Source organism: Sesamum indicum, linkage group LG4, assembly GCF_026168435.1.
Source record: "Sesamum indicum cultivar Baizhima isolate 11 linkage group LG4, ASM2616843v1, whole genome shotgun sequence".
NCBI lineage: Eukaryota > Viridiplantae > Streptophyta > Magnoliopsida > Lamiales > Pedaliaceae > Sesamum > Sesamum indicum.
In genome coordinates, this window is record NC_142660.1 from 625,897 (window position 1) to 646,844 (window position 20,948).

The 20,948-nt window shown below is 35.3% G+C and overlaps 5 protein-coding genes across 6 annotated transcripts; 1 reads left to right on the plus strand and 4 right to left on the minus strand.

Moving 5' to 3' along the window:
* On the plus strand, positions 1-6,218 carry TGA10 (bZIP transcription factor family protein). 2 transcript variants are annotated; one of them, XM_088879708.1, is made up of 11 exons: positions 1-525; positions 604-704; positions 1,154-1,245; positions 1,470-1,598; positions 1,855-1,923; positions 2,109-2,168; positions 2,284-2,361; positions 2,478-2,553; positions 2,704-2,975; positions 4,727-4,951; positions 5,818-6,218. In XM_088879708.1, exons 1-11 carry the CDS (start codon positions 272-274, stop codon positions 5,965-5,967), a joined length of 1,506 nt encoding a protein of 501 aa, XP_088735834.1. In that variant the 5' UTR covers positions 1-271; the 3' UTR covers positions 5,968-6,218. The 2 variants fall into 2 exon arrangements, with proteins under 2 accessions (XP_088735834.1, XP_011075176.2); XM_011076874.3 differs by having other exon boundaries at positions 2-525; positions 4,712-4,951.
* A 2,362-nt stretch (positions 6,219-8,580) lies between these two features.
* Positions 8,581-10,491, minus strand: LOC105159780 (cytochrome P450 93A3-like). The gene is made up of 2 exons (XM_011076966.3): positions 9,547-10,491; positions 8,581-9,304 (listed from the first exon to the last, which is right to left on the minus strand). The coding sequence occupies exons 1-2, from the start codon at positions 10,453-10,455 to the stop codon at positions 8,672-8,674; spliced, it is 1,542 nt and encodes a 513-aa protein (XP_011075268.1). The 5' UTR covers positions 10,456-10,491; the 3' UTR covers positions 8,581-8,671.
* A 788-nt stretch (positions 10,492-11,279) lies between these two features.
* LOC105159781 (3,9-dihydroxypterocarpan 6A-monooxygenase) lies at positions 11,280-13,154 on the minus strand. Its single transcript, XM_011076967.3, has 2 exons — positions 12,147-13,154; positions 11,280-12,063 (listed from the first exon to the last, which is right to left on the minus strand). Exons 1-2 carry the CDS (start codon positions 13,041-13,043, stop codon positions 11,410-11,412), a joined length of 1,551 nt encoding a protein of 516 aa, XP_011075269.1. The 5' UTR covers positions 13,044-13,154; the 3' UTR covers positions 11,280-11,409.
* Positions 13,155-15,006: 1,852 nt separating this feature from the next.
* On the minus strand, positions 15,007-16,889 carry LOC105159704 (cytochrome P450 93A2). The gene is made up of 2 exons (XM_011076875.3): positions 15,931-16,889; positions 15,007-15,858 (listed from the first exon to the last, which is right to left on the minus strand). The coding sequence occupies exons 1-2, from the start codon at positions 16,837-16,839 to the stop codon at positions 15,223-15,225; spliced, it is 1,545 nt and encodes a 514-aa protein (XP_011075177.1). The 5' UTR covers positions 16,840-16,889; the 3' UTR covers positions 15,007-15,222.
* A 2,093-nt stretch (positions 16,890-18,982) lies between these two features.
* LOC105159705 (cytochrome P450 93A3) lies at positions 18,983-20,870 on the minus strand. The gene is made up of 2 exons (XM_011076876.3): positions 19,900-20,870; positions 18,983-19,812 (listed from the first exon to the last, which is right to left on the minus strand). The coding sequence occupies exons 1-2, from the start codon at positions 20,806-20,808 to the stop codon at positions 19,186-19,188; spliced, it is 1,536 nt and encodes a 511-aa protein (XP_011075178.1). The 5' UTR covers positions 20,809-20,870; the 3' UTR covers positions 18,983-19,185.
* Between the last annotated feature and the right edge of the window lie 78 nt (positions 20,871-20,948).

A 20,948-nucleotide genomic window follows, 5' to 3' on the forward strand; every position in this document is an offset into this window, starting at 1 on the left:
TCTTTTGCATTCAATTCTCTCATTTCAATCCCTACCCCCCCATTTACACCATAACCGACTGAAACCCTTCTCTCTCTCTAAAACTTTCTCTCTCTCTCTCTCTATATATATATATATATATATATACCAATTATTTCCATCTTCATGTTTGTATGTATGTGTAATTAATCGTTTATGGCGATCTGGGAATTTTGTATAAAGTGAGGAGGAGGAGAAAATATATATGCAGATGAGAAGGCAGTTCTCGGGGAAATTAAGATACTAGTAGTATATGGGTTTTGCAAGTGATGATCAGAACAGCTGGGAGCAAGAAAGAAAGCTCTTCACTCTTGCAACTCATCCTGATCTCATGGCGTCCACCAACAAGCCCACCACTAATAATATTGATGATGATCATAACCTGCATCATCACTCCCAAACTCAAATCCATCATCAGCAGAGTAATCAGATATCATTTGGGATGATGCAATCGTCGTCGTCTTCATCAGCAGCACCCATTCCTGGGCCTGCTGGAACCTTCACCATGTAACAATTTAATTTCTCCTATTTTTAGAAAATTATTTTCCACAAATTTCTTGAATATTGGTATTTATATGTATGCAGAAGCAAAGATGGAGGTGCATACGACTTGGGAGAACTGGATCAAGCTCTTTTTCTGTATCTTGATAGCCAAGATCATCAGTCAGCTCAAGATCAGCAGAGACGTAAAATCTTGATCATTTTCCCACACTGTCCAAATTAATGGTTTTTTTTTTTTTTTTTGTTGTCTGAAAGTCATGAGAATCTGCTGGGAAATTCTTGTGTCTGGGGTCATGAGGATAGTATGTTGGAGGGACAGATCAAAATCTCTGATTCATGTACTTGCTTTTGACCAGATTCTCTCACACCAAATGAGAAAAACACACACACACAGACACACAGAAAGAGAAATAGAAAATTAATTAACCCCAAAGAAACAGCAGCCTTCTATCTTTTCGATTCTAATGGTTAATTAATTTCTCCTAGTCCACGACATGAATCTCTGCAAAATTTGATGATTTTTATTGTACCATGTACATAAAACATAGTACCTGCAAGAGAGAGAGAATATTGTCTGAGTTTTCTTCTCCTTATGCTCCTTCTTCTTAATTCATCATTTGGTCATTGTGTGCAGAAAATAATAGTGGGATGATGAGGCCACACACTCTCAACATTTTTCCTTCACAGCCCATGCATGTACACCCATCTCCAACAACAACATCAAAGGTACACTTCGATTCCAAAACCGTTGATGAATTATTATTAATTTCTCAATTAAATCTTGATGATCTCAAATATATATATATCATCATCATCATCATCAACTTGTCGTCTGATTTCTCTCTTTCTTTTTCCTTAATTTTTATTTAATATTTTATCATAATTAAGTATATATTTGATCGACGACGATAGCCAGCTAATGGGGTTGTTAAAATTTTTGTGTTTGGTAGCCGAGTAGTACTGCTGGATTAGTCTCCCCAGCTACCAGTGCCTCCAAGAGATCATCTGAGCCGTCCATGGAGTTATCTAACCCTAGAAATGATGTTGCTTCTGCTCCCCAACCCGCCAAAGCAGTTAAGGTTAGGACATAATTAAAATACTCTCTATACTTTTCATTTGTTATTACAGACTTCTAATTATAATACACACACACACACACACATCTGTGTTTGTGTGTGTGTTTGAGCAATTAACACACAGAAAGATTCTTTCAAACTGAGATTTTGTACTTGGGTTTTTTTTTAAAAAAAATAATATATATATATATTAATTATTATTTTTTATAACATTTATATATATGTTTCACCGTTGTTGTTGCTTTCGTTGGTATGGCAGCGTGAAGGGAACCGCAAGGGGCCTACCTCCAGTTCAGAGCAAGAAGGCCCAAAAACACCAGACCCCAAGGTTTCATTTTTATTTATTTTTTTACCTTATTTAATTAAGGAATTAATTAAGATATAATTAATTATAATCCCCCTCATCATCACCTTCATATCTATGATCTTCTCCACACACACATGCGGGTGTGTGTGTGTGTGTTTACCCTCTATCTGTGTGCGTTAATTACTTGTACATATATATACATACAGACTCTGAGGAGGCTTGCTCAGAATAGAGAGGCAGCTAGGAAGAGCAGGCTGAGGAAGAAGGCAAGTCCAAGAACAATTAATTATTAATGAATTAATTAAGCAAGATTAGTAATTATTAAGATTTAATTTTCATTGGTTTATTTGAATTCATATATAATCTTTTAATTAATTACAGGCTTATGTTCAGCAATTGGAGTCAAGTAGGGTAAGGCTTACTCAGTTGGAGCAAGAAATACAAAGAGCCAGATCTCAAGTGAGAATTAATTAATCTTAATTTTTCTTGGAAATTTTAATTAAATATAATTAATAATGTATACATTAAAATGTAGTAATTAATTAATTATTTAATTAATCATTTTTTTGTGTTAGGGATTTTATGTAGGAGGAAATGCTGTTTTAGGAGGAGACCAAGGGATGTCTGTTGCCATGGGCAACATGAACTCAGGTAATTAAATTAAATAATCATAATTCAAAGTCAACTTCTAATTCTAATAATCAATAATTATTTTTAATTATTTACTTACAGATACAAATTAATTAATATTCCTCCAACTTTTCAATTAATATTTATTAGCTTAATCATTTTAATTTCCAGACACGGCGGTGTTTGATATGGAGTACGCCCGGTGGCTGGAGGAGCACCACCGCCTGATGGTGGAGCTCCGCAATGCAGTCCACGAACACCTGCCGGAAAATGAGCTCCGGATATTTGTGGACAACTGCTTGGCACACTACGATCAGATGATCAACCTGAAGAGCATGATTGCGAAATCTGATGTGTTCCACCTGATTTCCGGCACGTGGAAGACTCCGGCTGAGCGTTGCTTCATGTGGATGGGAGGTTTCCGACCATCTGAGCTCATCAAGGTCTCTCTCTCTCTCTCTATATATATATATATATATACATAATTCATCTCCAATTAATCCATAAAAATAATCTAATTAAACCCTAATTAATTAATACAAGAAAAGCTAATTAGAAGAACATTACTACTAATTAATACTAATTGTCAATCAAATTATTAATGCACGTAGTTTCAGAAGTTCTTTTATCTTCTATTTAAAAGTGCCCTTAATATATATATATATATCCTCCTAAAGAGTTGAAGGTCAACTTCATGCAAAACCCTAGTCAGATTCTTTTTTTTTTTTTTTCTTCAAGAAGTAGGTAAATGTATATTTTTATTAAATAACGTTACCTTAATTAATTAGGATATCAATATTTCCTAATGATATTTATCCTAATTAAATTGATTTATATGTGTGTATAAGTTCTTGAAAATTAATGAAATTATTTAATTAATATTAAAATATAAATAATTGTGTGGAATATATAAGAGAGAGCAGAACTATACTTTTAGTCACATAAGATAGAGATTCAATACATTTAGTCTTCTATTTTATAGAATTTTTAAAATGGTCTCCAAAATTGAAAAAACTCGACACATTTAATTCGTTGCTTTATAACATTTTCAAAATAATTCCAAAAATTGAGAAAACTCGTGTTGAACTTTCTCAATTTTGTGATAATTTTAAAATTTCCATAAAGCATATAGGACTGAATGTGCCGAACTCTTTTTAATTTTAGAATTATTTTAAAATTTACATAAAGCAGAAAGCTAAAAGTGTCGAATTGGGAACTAAAATTGTTGGGAGAGGAAAAAAAATTTCATGTAGAATGTGTGTGGTTTAGTGCAATGACGAAATGGTATGGTGTTGGTTTTCTTGTTATAGGATGTTGTTAGGTTTTATTCGGATCTGGAAATAAAGGCTATGTCTGTTACTACTGAATTTGGATATATAAACCTGCACGCCTTATTTCCCTATTATTATTCACCATGCTTTTTATTTCTATTTTTTCCTCATTTTAGGTACCTACAAATTTTGCTTTTGGATTCTAACCCCAAAAAGAAAAAAGAAACAAACCCTTTTCCAATGATATTTGTTTTCTACTCCCATCTTCCCCTATGCTCATCCTCTCCTTAATTTACTTAATTTTTAATTTATTCTCAAAATTTAGTATTTATATACAACTCATGAAATATATTGATTGAAAAACTCAAAAAAATTAACTATTATTTAATTCATTTTTTATCTTAATGGGAGCGTAATTCATTAAATTTGGCATATCGTGACAGAAATTAATTTTTTAGACGGAAATGTTTATATGTATATATAGATGTGTGTGTATATACGTTTTAATTTTTGATTGAATTGAAAATTATAAGGCTTAAATGCATCTTTTATTTCAAAACTTAAGTTAGTTGACGTTTTCATCCTTTAATTTTTAAGGATAGTATTTTAATCTTACATCTTTTTAATTTTCGTGATTTCAGTCTTTTTCCAACTAGAGTTCACTCTTTTCACGGGTAGATGTGAACTCCGATGCAAAAAGATACTGAAATCTTAAAAGATGTAGAACGAAAATATTGTCTTAGAAAGTTAAAGAATGAAAATACCAAATAACCTAAGATACGAAACAAAAAATGCATTTGATTCTATATATATATATGTGGATGATTTAATTAGTAATGAATATTGTTGATGTTAATAAATAAAGTAGGTAGTATGGAATTGCATGAAATAATAGATAACATGCGCAGATAATATTGAGCCAGATAGAGGCATTGACAGAGCAACAACTGGTGGGGATTTGTGGGGTGCAGCAGTCAACACAGGAAGCAGAAGAAGCGCTCTCACAAGGGCTTGAGGCTCTCAACACTTCACTCTCAGAAACCATAACCTCAGACTCACTCACCATCCCACCCAACATGAACACCTACATGGGCCAAATGGCTCTAGCCATTAACAAGCTCTCTACCCTCGAAGGCTTCGTTCGACAGGTACCACCTTTTTCCATTAATATATCGATGTTGCATGCGTGTGGAGAGAGGGGTTTACCAAAACCAAATATTACAGTGATGGAGGGGGTGGGACCCGACAAGGATATCCCCATCATCAACATATGACCCCCATCATCAACATATGACCCCCATCATGTGCATGATGTCATCTTCATAACCGTTTGACTTCTACCACCTATAACAAATTATACCCACAATAATACATATATATATATATTTACGCCCATCATTTCTGAGTTTAACTAATTACAATACATTGATTAATAATAAGGTAATAAGTATGTTTGAATCGAAGCATTCTCTACATAATTTACAATATGTCATTTGGTGGGTGAATTTAATTGTTTGTTCAATTGGTGCGTGCGTGCATGATGATGATTTGCATACCAGACGCGTGTTAAAAGATGAATATAATTGTAATATAAATTGTCAAAATTAAGTCAGAATGTCGAGTATTTTCTTAGATTTAACGTATACTAGACGAGTATTGATTTTTCTCTTTTTTTTTTTTTTCTGCCTCTCTCTCTATATATATGTATATGAGTCTAATTAAATTATCAACACATGCATGCTTATATTTCATATTTGTGTATTTTTAATTCACAACATATTATATTATTTATAATTAGAACAATAAAAAGTACACGTAAAATATTATTGTTCTAGCACAGCACAAATCATGTACAAATATTGTGCAGTATATATATATATATATATATATATATATATAATTGATTAATCAAAACCCTCCTTTCAATTAAGTCATCATATATACATGCATATATTCTTGAATTATATATATAATAATTATTAAATATGAAGAAAATTGATTGACTTATGTACAGGCTGACAACCTGAGGCAGCAAACCCTCCACCGGCTGCACCAAATCCTGACGACCCGTCAAGCTGCACGGTGCTTCCTGGCCATCGCGGAGTACTTCCACCGCCTGCGAGCCCTCAGCTCCCTCTGGCTGGCTCGGCCCCGCCAAGAATAATTAGGGAAGGAAAAAAGACAAGTAAAGTAAAACCCTAGCCATGCAGCTTAATTAACTCAATCTAGATATTTTCATCAATTTCATTACCCATCTTCTAAGAAAATTATATTTGGTAGTTTTATTTTCTTTTCTATGCCCTTTTTTTCCCCACTTATATATGTTAATTAAAGAGATGTATAGGAAGACTTAATGGGTCTGAAAATTAAGGTTTTAGAAGTAGAAGTTATTTATTAAATTAAAACTTTTCGTCCCCTTCCTTCCTTTCTTATTCTTTTTTCATTTTTGGAATAGTTATTGACATATTTATGTTTGTGCTAAATGTCATAAGGGAAATGATTTTGCAGCCATTTAGATGTGACTCATAAATTTAGGTAAAAAGAAAATAATTAAACATATGATATATATATCTATATATATATATTCATGCAGGACAAAAAATATCAACTCTCCCAAGTTATAAGATAAAAATGCTAACGCCTCCTAAATTACAGGATTAAAATTACAATTTAATTGGGTCATGTAAAAGTTACATGCAATTTTTTCGACCAATTAATGAAAATTGTCAAAATATTAAAATTATAGAATTAAATTATGAAAATCAATTCGTGTAAGACCAAAAATGTCACTCCTGTAAATCACAGGGCTAATATTGTCTTTTTCCCATGAGTTGTTGATGAACATTCATATTTATATATGTAGAAATAAAAAAATGTATGAGGAAAAAGTTTGAGGTGTGGTTGGTATAGTAGGTATACTAAATTCAACGAATATCGATATATCGGTCTCATTTTATTTGTTGTTTTCTTGTTTTGTAACTACCCTCTCTTAAATTCAACCATAAAATCGATGGAGGACGATAAACATTAAATTTCTACTTAACTAATTACTTGCAAAGTATTTGGAATAATTAATGTACATGTCTTGTGCACGCCAATGAATATATAAGTACTTAATTATATCCATATAAAGAAAGAATCAAAGATGTGCTTACTATATATGATAATTATGTGAAAAAATTATAATTTAAGTCCCACAACTTACATTATTTGTGATCTTGGTTCCTTTGTTTGACCCTTCACCACAACTATTACAGTCAAGCATAGGTTAAGTTAACGGAGCACGTGCTTTGCACATGCTCCTTCCGTCCAGAATCTAACGAAAAATGTGAGTGATATGTAAATTGTAATTTATTTTATATTTATGGGACTAAATATGGTGAGGGATAAAATAATGGGACCAAAATCACAAACGATGTAAATTGTGGGACGTTAATTGCAATTTCCCACAATGATGTTAATTCCTGGTTTTTGACTTTGATAACAATTCACATTTTTATTCTTGAGAAAAATCACGATATTGACATTATAAATTTTCATTTCAAGATGGTGTGTGTTAATATATATATATATATAATTAATAGTGAATTATGAAATCCTCGTGAATTAGAATTTTAAATATTAATTAAATTTAAACAATGATATTTTATTAGGAGATATATAATGTCCTCACAAATTACTTAACGCATCCCATATAATTAATTAACATTGACTTCTTTTTTCCCAATCGATTTTTTTCTGAAATTCTTATTGGATTTGTGGTTAAGTATTTTTCAAATAATTAATTGCACAACTTTTGCACGTTTCATTAATGTATGTGCGTAAGGAGAAAGAAAACATTTAAACTTAATTATAATTGCTTTATTTCTTTAAATTCTTATTTTGGAGTCATTTATATATCATACACATTTCTCATATTTGAAGTATATATATAAAGTTTTGATTTTTAATTTATTATAAACATCTTATATTATTTTAATTTATACACATAATTAAGTAGCCGATATATGTGAATTAAGTGCATTAATTAATATAAAATGTTGTCATATCAATTTACAATAAATTAAAAGTCTATATTAGTAAATTAACATGCACGATATATATATATACACAGACGAAAGGGAAAGGAGGATACTATATATATATATGTGTGACCTCTCAAAACTTCCAGTGAAGAACATGCCTGCAGCAATTCAGCAAAGAGTAGTGCTGCAATAGTTAACATCAGATGGACCAGAATGAAATTCATCATCATCATCATCATCATCATCATTAATTAGCATCAGCAGAATAATCAGATATTTATATATTATTAATAAATTATATATTAATGCACCAGTTCTGCACGACTATATATACATATATATAATCTTTCATATATATATATATATTTGGGACTTTCATCGGAGTTAGAATGATATTATAGTTCAATAATTTTTAAATTTTGGTGGTCTTAGTCATTTTCCAATCAATTGGCCAAAAATTATATTTGATTTGCACATAGTCCAATTAATCACATGTGATGTTCTAGCAAAATTGACCGAAGTTGTTCTTGAATTGTCAGTTCTTTCAAAATACAAGACCAAGTTACGAAATTTAATTTCAACAGGACTAAAATTGTTACACTCTATATATTGTTACCAGACTAAAATTGCATTTTGTTGTAATTGGAATATTATACATAGTTTGAACATAACATTACCTTAAAAAGAGGGCGGATATTGTCAGGAAATTATCAGGAGTTTAATGCTGGAAGTGTTGTTTTATGATACTGTAATAGCCAGAATGCAATGATTTTACAACATTAATTTCTTCAAGTCTTGACAAGATTTCATATGAATTGTAACAAGTGAAACCTATTCTTTCTCTTACATTAATGGAAATGGATTGAGCTTCTGCCTGACCACTGGGAAACAAACGAGGGGATGAGCTCTAGGCAGTGTTATGCCAGGCCCTTCCTCCATATCCACACTGCCCTCGACCTTCCACTCAAAGCACTGAATCATGGCAGCTAAGGTTGTCTGAACAACAAGTAATGCCAGTGAAGTTCCAGGGCAGCCTCTTCTTCCACTCCCAAATGGCAGGAAATGATAATGCTGCCCCCTAACATCCAACTGCCCTTTTGCATTCCCATCCTCACCAAGAAACCTTTCTGGCCTAAACTCGAGCCCGTTTTCCCAGTGGTTAGGATCCCTCCCGACAGCCCAAACGTTGACAAACAGTCGAGTCTTGGCCGGAATATGGTACCCGGAGATGGTGCAGTCTTTACTTGACTCCCTCACAATTAGTGGCCCCGTGGGGTGAAGCCTTAATGTTTCTTTCACAATGGCCTGAAGGTATGGAAGGTTGGGGATGTCCGATTCTTCGACAAGTCTGTTGTTTCCCACGACAGAGTCAATTTCTTGAGCTGCTTTTGCCAAGATGTTTGGACGATTAATCAGCTCTGCTAATGCCCACTCTATTGTGATTGCTGATGTATCGGTTCCAGCCGCGAATAAGTCCTGCAATACAAACAACGTTTCGTCTTGTTTAGTCACTGAATTCCCCTCAAGTTATACATCATTCCAAAATCTTTGAAAGGAAAATGGACTAGTAGTTGTTTTCTAAATCAAAATTAGAAGCCTGCAGCACCGTATTCAGTTGTTATTTTGAATTCGTATAAGCTTTAATACAAATTTCTTCATAGATATATCATGAAACTGTTGAGGTAATAAAAGGAAAATAGACAAAAATGGCAGGTTACCAGGATAAAAGCCTTGATATTCTCTCTTGTTAATTTCATCTCTGAGCTTTCATCTTCAGCTATGTCAAGTAAAATGTCAAGCAGATCCTTTGAAACTTCTCCCTCCTCACTTCTCTGCTTCAATTTCATTCTTTCATTTTGATGTTCATCTATGATCTTTTCCATCATTTCATCGAACCTGTCTCGTACCTCTTTCAACCGTTTTCCAAATCCCTGTAAATCCAAGTTCTTGCAGAACCAAATGTAGTCTGACAGATTAAACTTCCCTGTAAGCTCAGCAGTTTCCTGAACCAGTTTCCTAACTCCCCCAGCTTCAGTTTCATCTTCGGAACACCTTCGACTCATCACCATCCTTGATATCACGTTGTTCGTCATTCTAATAAGCTCACTTCCAATTTCAACCGATTTGCCACCATTTGCCTTTACTGATAAAAACTCAATGAGGTGTTTTATTTCATGGCGCCTAACCGGCTGCAGCAGGTCCAGAGTCTGTCCTCCAAGAAGCTGAGACATGCACAGTTTCTTCATGAATTTCCAGTAAGGCCCGTAGGGAGCAAATGAGAAGTCTTGAGAGCCATAAGTTAGGTAGTCGGTGGCTGCTGTTTGGGGTCGGTCTGAGAAGGAATTTTCATGTGTTTTGAGCAACTCTCTGCAGATCTCAGGCGATGAAGCAACTATGCAAGGAACCGAACCAAGGTATATGTGGATCAAGGGTCCATATCGCGATGAGAGCTTGGCTAGAGCTTGGTGAGGTATTGGGGCGAGAAGATGGAGATGGCCGATAATTGGCAAAGCTAGAGGGCTTGGAGGAAGGTGTGGAGAAGATCGGTTTCTGAAAAGTGCTCGGATTAGAATGGTGGAAACAAGCCAAATGAGGAAGAACATGAAATATTCTTGGACTTCAGCCATGGCTCAAACTCTTAATGATGAGGAAGCGAATGTAAGATTCCTATATAATCAAGACATCAAGAGTCTTTGAAGATTAATATGTATATATATTAGGAGTCTTGACTTGGTAAACTCTTTCATTGCTTTATAATAAACTAACTGATTTCTAGAATAGCTTCTGCTTTCAACTATTACAATTTATTCGTCGTTTTTCTTCAAATACGCAGCGAAAAATTAACATGGAGATCATTTAAAATTCTGAAAGTGCAAGGGTTCGGTTGCTAGAGTTCAATATGCAGAATGTGACCTCAAGCAAAAGAACCAGCCAACGATAGACATGATTGGTCGAATAGAAGTAATAATTTATATGCAGGCAATGTCAAATAAGTGAAAATGCCAAGACGCGTTTATTTTAAGATTCTTGCTTGCTCTGGGTGCTGGAATTTGAGCAGATTTTCTCCTATGTCCTACATTAAGCGAAGGCCGGCAATGTCTGAAAGCTGCTTTGACGGAAATCATTTGAAGAATTCTTTTGTCATGACATGTTTGTGAACTTTGTTTAACTCACCACTTGAACCTGTTGCTTTCGTCTTTTTTCCTTTTCGCCCTAGTTCTTCTTTGATTTATCCATTTGGTTTTAGACCTCAAGGCTCGGTCTGTGCACAAACGACTTGAAACGAAAGCCAATTGTTAATTTACGTTAACTCTGCCTGCATGATGTTTTTCTGACATCGTTTTCCTAGTTGAAAATTTCCAATGTTAAGCGAGAGAGATACCGTTTTCGCTGTTATTCGGTTTCTGTTTAATCTACTGTCCATATAAAGTCATAACTCTATGCTGCAAAGTATGAAGTACCAGTCCTGAGGATGACTATTTTTGTGTTCTTTAATACAGATTTTTTAACATCCAATCCTTCTCCTTATGAGTAAATGGAGAAACAAACAAACATAGCAAAGAAACCTCATTGCACAACACTCAACCGATGACACTGAGGACTTCTGAAGGATTAACGCGCAATACAGGATAACAAACCAAAGGGTGAGCCATTGCTGCTGAGAATCCTGCCCCTTCTTCCATATTAACCTTTTCAACTCCTTGAAGTTTCCAGTCAAAGCACTGGACTAATGCTGCTAGTGTCAAATGCAGCACCGTCGTGGCCAGTGCAGCCCCAGGGCAGCCCCTCCTTCCTCCTCCAAAAGGCACATAGCTAAAGTTCTGGCCTTTCATATCCTCTGGGTCGTCGTGTGCAATTGCATCGATAGTATTGACCAGAAACCTCTCCGGCATGAACTCTGCTGCGTTTTCCCATGCGTCTGGATCACGGTTGATGGCATACAAGTTTACCACAATCCTGGAGTTTTTAGCGATAGGGTAACCATTGATCTTGCAGGCTTCTCTACATTTTCTGAATACTAAAGGTAACGAAGGATGTAGTCTTAGCGTTTCTTTGACCACAGCTTGCAAGTATGGAAGATTTAGAATGTCGGGTTCATCGACTAGTCTGCTTAACCCGACCACTGTATCGATCTCGTTCTGCAGCTTCTTCAAGGCTGTTGGATGGTTGAGAAGCTCCGCCATTGCCCACTGGATAGCCACACTTGTTGTGTCAGTTCCTCCCAAGAAAAGATCCTGTCAAGTAAATGTTTTTACCCTGGATTACTTCAGCAACGAAACAGTAACTAAGAGAATGATAACAATCACATTGAACTTACAAGAAAAAGGCCCTTGATGCCCATTTTTGTGAGCTTCACTTCAGCAGTTGGATCTTCGGAAATTCGCAAGAGAATGTCCATCATATCTTTCCTTTCTCTTTGATTCTCCTCCTCATGTTTCAATATGATTCCATCCATTAATGCATCAAATCTCAACAGCAGGGCCTTCACTTTTCTTCCAGCCCCAAACAGATCATATTTCTTGAACAAACTGAATGCTTCCCCTAAACTAAGCAAGCCTGAAAGTAGAGTAATCCCCTTGGCAACTTCCCTTATCTGCGCCCCATCGCTGGCATCCCCCGAGCACCTCGTACTCATAGTCATCCTGGAAATCAAATTGTTCGTCATTGCCATTAGCTCAACACCTACATCACAAGCCTCCCCATCTTCAGATTTCTTTGAAAAAACCTGCAACAATCTCATCCTCTCTTCTTTCCTAACATCACTAAATCTACTAATCTGTTGAGCTGAGAGAATTTCCATCATACATATCTTTTTCAAGAAAATCCAGTACTTGCTGTAGTTCAGAGTGGAAAACAAGGTATCCTTGTATATCTGGGAATCAGCCGACCCGAACTCTGGCCTGGCTGCAAACTTGATATCATGAGTTTTGAAAACTTGTTTTGCTGTGGTACCATTAGACACGACATATTGAGTCACCCCACCAGCACGAATCAACATGAACGGACCATAACGAGAAGCTAAGTTCTTGAAAGATATGTGTAACGTAGAGCTAAGCAAGTGTAAATGGCCGATGACCGGCAATGCTGGTGGGCTTGGAGGAAGTTGGCTGTTTTGGCTAGATTTTCGGCTTTTCTGTACAGAAACTGCAACAAGAAAGGCAAGGCAGAAGAAAAAGAGCACATAGTGAGGCTGAACATCTGTGGGAATCTCCATGGCAGGGGTGAGCAGATTAGGTACTCTTGTTAATGCATAAATATAACCAGAGACGACTACATAACGACACAATCAACGTCGAATATAGTGTTGTTCCTGCTTTTTCTTCAGATTAATCAATTAGTTCATAACAATATGAGTAACATTTTACTTGATAGATGCTGGTGCAGTTAAAGACAAAGTGGTATATTTGCACGTAGGCTACTCTCCCCAAAGGAATCAACAAGTCTTTGTCATTATTCATGAGCTAAGTTTTGTTTTGTCTGTCAGATTGAATTGTTTGTACCTAATGCTATATTTTTTTCTTGTTTCTCAATCATTCTCTGCCTACAAATGGTGGATTGATCTAATATGAATACCTTAATCATGCTCTTGCATTGGAAAGTAACAAAATGTTTAAACTATTTTGATCCCCCTCGTCTTGTTGCTATTTTTAGATCCGCTCAGCAGCTAAGCATATTGAACGTCTTACCTGTACAAAACTGTTCTTTTCTTGAACGAACCGGGCTGCGACATATAGTCGATTAAATGCTGAACCAGATTCGGCCAAATCCGATCTAATTACATAATAAGTGATATATAATGAGTGTACAATTAAAAAAAAAGAAACTAATTACATCACATGTGAAATATAATTAGTGTACAATTCAAAGGAAGCATAATTCTGAAAAATGTTGTCTTTATAAGATAACAACAACATATATGTTCTTTTTCATTAGAGAAAATAGTTTAATTTAAAAATCAAAGAATATTTAGTTCTTGTTAGAAGATATATATTAATAGATATTTAGTAAAATAGTTATCATTGGTAGGGTATTTCTTTCCATCTTTATATATTGAGGGGGTTTCTTTCTATTTCATATATACACACCTCCTTTTCTTTTTCTACTTTTCATATGGTATCAGGCAGGAATATTAACAAATATATATTAATATATATTTGCTCCACAAGAGTGGGTAATTTGGAAAGAATTTTTAGAGCGAATTTTTTTTTCCAAGACGATAAGTTGGAAGGCAAGAGAGAAGACGTTTTTGGTGCTATAAAAGAGGTGTAAAGAGGGAATTCATATTTTATTACTCTTTTAGTTTAGATCATCTATCCGCTTTTCCTTTCTTTTCGGTTTATGTTTTTCTATAAGATTTATATTTTATGGAATAATCATTATATATTTTATGGACATATTCAAATAGAAGCCTATTCTCATGCTAACTATGCTGGTGTCAAGAATGATAGGAAGCCTACTTCTGGGTACTACACCTATGTTGGGGGGAATGCAGTGTCTTGATACAGTAAAAAAGCAAACTACACTAGCTCCATTTAGTGCAGAAGCTGAATACACATTGCTAATGAGATACTATAAATCTACTTGGAGAATTGGGTTTTTCACAAACTGATCCCGTGCCTATGTACTGTGATAATCAAGTTGTTTTTCACATAGCTAGTATATCCAGTATTTCATGAGCCAACGAGACATATCGAAGTTGATTGTCACTTTGTACGCGAAACGGTTATGAGTAAGAAAAACTACACTCCAACTTACACCTTCTTTAGAGCAGAGCGCAAATCTTTTCACTAAAACTTTCGGGACGAAAGAATTCAATAACTTGTGTAATAAGCTCTAGTTTGAGGGGAGAGTTAGAAGATATATATTAGTTAATATGGTATGATTTGTTATATCTAGTAGAATAGTTATCTTTGGTAGGGTTTGTTCCATCTCTATATTGAGGTGGTTTCTTTCTGTTTCATATATGCAAACCTTTTTTTTTTCCTTCTCTGCTTTTCACAGTTCTGATTGTGATTACTACAGTAAATATATTTTCTCAAAACTGTCTTACAACTTGGAGCAACCACAAAAATAGTATTGATAGCATCAAGTATATGGTCAGTAACTTAATATTACAACCACCATAAAATAACTTTTGATATTTGAAATTTGTTATCGGACATTTTTGTTTTTGATAGTTCTACAAAACAGGGGAAGTTTCATTATAATTCGTGAGGTTTACATTAGACATATAGTTTGATCATCATCTAGAGATGATTAAAATACAACTAAGAGTTTGATCACTGGAACAAGTTCAACCATACAAAGCAAGTTTATTCATAGGATTTCATGTTGTAAGAAGTACTAAGAAGCTTTTCGATTCTTTCTCTTAATGTCTAACTTTATAATGAAAATTACATTGGTGGAACCGGATTGAGTCTGACGACTGGGGAGCAAACCAGATGATGAGCCCTTGGTAGCGTTAAGCCAGGCCCTTCTTCCATATCCACAGTGCCATTCCCCCCCTCAACCTTCCACTCAAAGCACTGAATCAAAGCAGCTAAGGTTGTCTGAACAAGCAGCAGTGCCAATGAAGTTCCAGGGCAGCCTCTTCGACCACTCCCAAATGGCAAGAAATGAAAATTTTGTCCCCTGACATCCAACTGCCCTTTTGCACTCCCATCCTCGGGAAGAAACCGTTCTGGCTTAAACTCAAGCGGGTCTTCCCAGTAGTTAGGATCCCTCCCGACAGCCCAAATGCTGACAAACAGTCGAGTCTTGGCTGGGATATGGTAGCCGGAAATGGTGCAATCTTCAGTCGACTCCCTCGGAATAAGTGGCGCTGGGGGATGAAGCCTTAGTATCTCTTTGGCAATGGCTTGAAGGTATGGGAGGTGGGGGATGTCTGATTCTTGGACAATTCTGTTGTTTCCCACGACAGAATCAATCTCTTGAGCTGCTTTTCGCATGATGTTTGGATGGTTTATCAGCTCTGATAATCCCCACTCCATTGCCAGTGCTGATGTATCAGTTGCAGCTATAAACAGGTCCTGCAATATGTACAATGTTAGTCACAATAAGTAGTTATCTCAAACAAAAGGAAGCAAAGACACGTTAATTACCACGACAAAAGCCTTGATATTCTCTCTTGTTAGTTTCATCTCTGAGCTTTCATCCTCAGCTATATCAAGTAAAATGTGAACCAGATCTTTTGCAACTTCCCCCTCCTTACTTGTCTGCTTCAGTTTCCTTCTTTCTTCTTGATGTTCATCTATGATCTTCTCTATCATTCCATCAAGTCTGCCATGGAGCACGTTCAACCGCTTTTTAAATCCCTGCAAGTCCAAATTCTTGCAGAACCAAATGTAGTCTGATAAATTAAATTGCCCTGTAAGCTCAGTGATATCTTGGACCAGTTTCCTTACTTCCCCGGCTTCCTCTTCATCTTCGGAACACCTTCGACTCATCACCATTCTTGATATCAAATTGTTTGCCATTCTCATGAGCTCACTTCCCATATCAACCGACTTGCCAGCATTTGCCTTTACGAATAAGAAATCAATCAGGTACTTCATCTCATCGCGCCTGACGGGCAGTAGCAAGTCCAGCGTCTGTCCGCCAAGAAGCTGAGACATGCACAGTTTCTTCACGAATCTCCAGTAATCACCGTAAGGTGCAAACGTGAAGTCCTTAGAGCCATAAGTCGTGTAGTTGGTGACGACTGTTTGGGGTCGATCTAAGAAAGAACTTTCACATGTTTTGAGTAACTCTTTGCAGATCTCAGGCGATGAAGCAACCACGCAAGGAACCGAACCAAGGTATAAGTGAATCAAGGGTCCATAGCGTGATGAGAGCTTGGCAAAAGTTTGGTGAGCTATTGGGCCAAGAAGATGAAGATGGCCAATGATCGGCAAGGCTAGAGGGCCCGGAGGAAGGCGTGGAGAAGATCGTTTTTTAATAAATGCTCGGAGTAGAATGGTGGAAATAAGCCAAATGATCAAGAAAATCAAATATTCTCGGACTTCAGCCATCGCTCAAACTCTTAATCACATGAATCCATGATCAATCTGAGATTCTTATATGATCAAGATATCAAAAAGTCTTCATCTATACTAGCCTTCATCCAAATTGTTCAACGTGTCTACGTAATAAATAATTTTTATATTATAAATAAAGATAAAATACATAAAATATATTAATTGATTACAACCGTCCTAGTATAGATATTAAAACAGTATCAAAGACGGCATCACTTTACACTCAATTCTTTTTTGTATCGATAATATTCTTACATTAATTGTATTTTATATATTTATTTATTTATTTTAAATGTGGTGTGTTGTTTTATATATGAAAAGTCTTCCAAGATATCAATATCGTATTATGTAGCATCACTCTTGGTAAACTCTTTCTAAATAAGACTAGATTTTCATAAACAGTCTTTGTTGACTTAGTTGCATACATAGTCTTTGTTGATGAGTTAAGAAACACATTTTCACAAGTCAGATTCAATTACTTGCATTCACCGCTGTTATATATATATATGAAAAATTAAATTAATATGAAAAGAGGACGTCTTGTCTTTGATTATGCTAATCTCATTTAAATTAACAACAATTTACCTTGTAGACCCGCAACTTAGTCACTAATTAACTAGTATTAATAAATTTGCTGTTTCAAGAAATATTGCAATGATGCATGATAATAATCAAATTTAAAAATAAAAAATTCAGTCCGTGTGACTGATGAGTCACAAGCTATAGGATGAATTTATTATGTTTATACAGTTGAAAAGAGTGTTTTAAGACATTAATACTTGGAATATGTGTATTTTTTGTCCTATAATTTAAGTTATTTGATATTTTTGTTCTTTAACTTTTTAAGATAGCTTTTTGGTTATATGTATTTTTTTTTAATTTTGAAATTTTAATTCTTTTTTTTCACTGGAGTTCACCTCCATCGGCGAAAAAGGTGAACTCTGGTGGAAAAAAAATTAAAGGACTGCAATCGCAAAAATTAAAAATGATGTAGGACAAATTAATATGCTAGAAAGTTAAAGAATAAAAATACTGACAAAAATAAGACAACAAAAATAGCAGCTTCAGGTCTAAAAGGTCATGTAAGATGCGCATATATTTTTTTGACGATAAGAGCAAACTCTGGCCAAGAAAAAAGAATTAAAATCGCCAAAATTAAAAAGACGAAGGATCACATGCTATTCTAAAAAGTGAAATGCTAAAAACGCTAAATAACTTAAATTTTGAGGCAAAAAAATGTTTTAAAACCTTTTTAATTAATATGAACGTGCAAAATAGACAAACAGACATTAGTGTTTGGTTGTCTTTTTTCTTTTCATTAATTATGTTCATTTTATAATGTAGACACAATTAATTCAGATAATACTCATCCTAATCTCTGTTCAATTAATTAATTATCATCTGCACATTTAATTCTAATAATTGACTGATATATGTATAAAGTTAAGGTTGTTATTCTAAAAGGCTGGTGGTAATAATATTGTTGGCAGTTAAGGAGTGTTGAGATAGATGTCCAATATTAATATTATTAATATGATTAGGTTTATTGACAATAATTGATAAAGCAACTTAAAAATTACAACCTTTAATTTGGTATTTTGATTTAATTATTGTCATTGCATAAACCATCATAGTACATAGATTATCTTCCATTTATATTAAATATTTTCATTTAGTATTTTTCCATCATTCAACACTCGCGACAAAAATGTATTTGGACAAAATATTTTTATATCATAATAAATGTAAGATGAAAAATGATCATTAAAAATATAAAAAAAAACTATTTTTCCATCTCCAACTGCTATAATTCGCAGTAATATTCTGTTGTATTACCCAATAATTTTGCAGCATTTGAGGGAATAAGGTGTAATTATACTATTTTAAAGGAAGATTAGGTGTAATTGATGGACCTTTGGGAAATAAATTAAGCCATAACAAGACAAATGGCAATTTTAGTCTTGTAGACATTCTTTTCTTTTTTTACCATTTTTATTAATTTTTCGGCCGTTTTTGCTGCCAACGGGCGAAATGTATAAAATCACAAGACAAAATTAGCAAAAATAAATTCATAAGGTACTAAAATTGCAGTTTTGCCCGATAATTAACAATCCGAGGTAGGAATCTAGTTTCATAATTAAACTCGAAAAATCTAACTTTGATTATCAAGGGATGAATTAAAATACAAGTGAGAGTTTGATGATCAACAGACAGACGATCAACGATACGCAACAGATATAGAAGTTCAAGAATCGCGACAGAATGTTTATTCATGATATTACAAGAAGTAAAGGATTCATCTTTCTGTCTCTTAGACGTCCACCAGTTCTGTAATGAAGATCACAGAGATGGAATGGGATTGAGCCTGGGCACTGGGAAACATATGAGAGGATTAGCCCTCGGCAGCGTCATGCTCGGCGCCTCCTCCATGTCCACAATGCCCTCAACCTTCCAATCAAAGCACTGAATCATGGCAGCTAAGGCTGTCTGAACAACAAGCAATGCCAATGAAGTTCCGGGGCAGCTTCTCCGACCACTCCCGAATGGTAAGAGTTGATAATGTTGTCCCCTAACATCCAACTGCCCTTTCCCACTCCCATCCTCGGCAAGAAACCTTTCTGGCCTAAACTCCAGCGGGTTTTGCCAGTGGTTAGGATCCCTCCCGACAGCCCAAACGTTGACGAATAGTCGAGTTTTGGCCGGAATATGGTACCCGGAAATGGTGCAGTCTTCGGTTGACTCCCTCACAACTATTGGCCCTGACGGGTGAATCCTTAGTGATTCTTTGACAATGGCTTGAAGGTATGGGAGGTTGGGGATGTCTGATTCTTGGACAACTCGGTTCTTTCCAACGACAGAGTCGATTTCTTGAACTGCTTTTTGCAAGATTTTAGGATGATTTATCAGCTCTGCTAATGTCCACTCTATTGTGATTGCTGATGTATCTGTTCCAGCTAAAAACAGGTCCTGCGTGCAATATATATGAACAATGCATGTTACTCTTGTACATTGTAATAAAGACATATATACATAAATAAATAGCAGGTTTATTACCAGGATGAAACCCTTGATGTTCTCTCTTGTTAGTTTCATCTCTGAGCTTTCATCTTCAGCTATATCAAGTAAAATATGAAGCAGATCTTTTGCAACTTCACCCTCCTTACTTCTCTGATTGAATTTCCTTCTTTCACTTTGATGTTCCTCTATGATCTTCTCCATCATTTTATCAAACCTTCCCATAACCGATTTCAACCTCTTTCCGAATCCCTGCACATCCAAATTCTTGCAGAACCAAATGAAGTCCGACAAATTAAACTGACCTGTAAGAGCAGTGATTTCTCGGACCTGTTCCCTGATTTCCGTAGCCTCATTTTCATCTCCGGACAACCGTCGACTCAGCACCATTCTTGATATTACATTGTTGGACATTCTAATAAGCTCACTTCCAATAGCAACCGATTCACCAGCTTTCGCCTTCATTGACACAAGCTCAATCAGGTAGTTTATTTCTTGGCGCCTGATGGGCTGCAGCAAGTCCAGTGTCTGTCCGCCAAGAAGCCGAGAAATACACAGTTTCTTCACGAACTTCCAGTGATCTCCATAAGGTGCAAATGAGAAGTCCTGACTGCCATACGTTACATAGTCAGACACAACTGTTTTGGGTCGATTTGAGAAAGAAATTTCGTGTGTTTTTAGGAATTCTTTGCAGATCTCAGGCGATGAAGCAACTACGCAAGGAACAGAACCAAGGTATAAGTGAATCAAGGGTCCATAGCGCGATGAGATCTTGTAGAAAGCTTGGTGAGGTATTGAGCTAAGAAGATGAAGGTGGCCAATAATCGGCAAGGCTAGAGGGCTGGGAGGAAGGCGTGGAGAAGATTTTTTTTTCATAAATCCTCGGAGTAGAACGGTGGGAATAAGCCAAATGAGCAAGAAAATAATGTATTCTTGGATTTCAGCCATGGCTTAAACTCTTAATCATGAACAAAGGAATGCGAGATTCTTATATATATATATGATCATGAACTTCCCTAGTTTCATATAGGATAAAGTGTAATTGAGTTTTTGACTTAATGATTGGCTTAATATATTTTTAGTTTCAT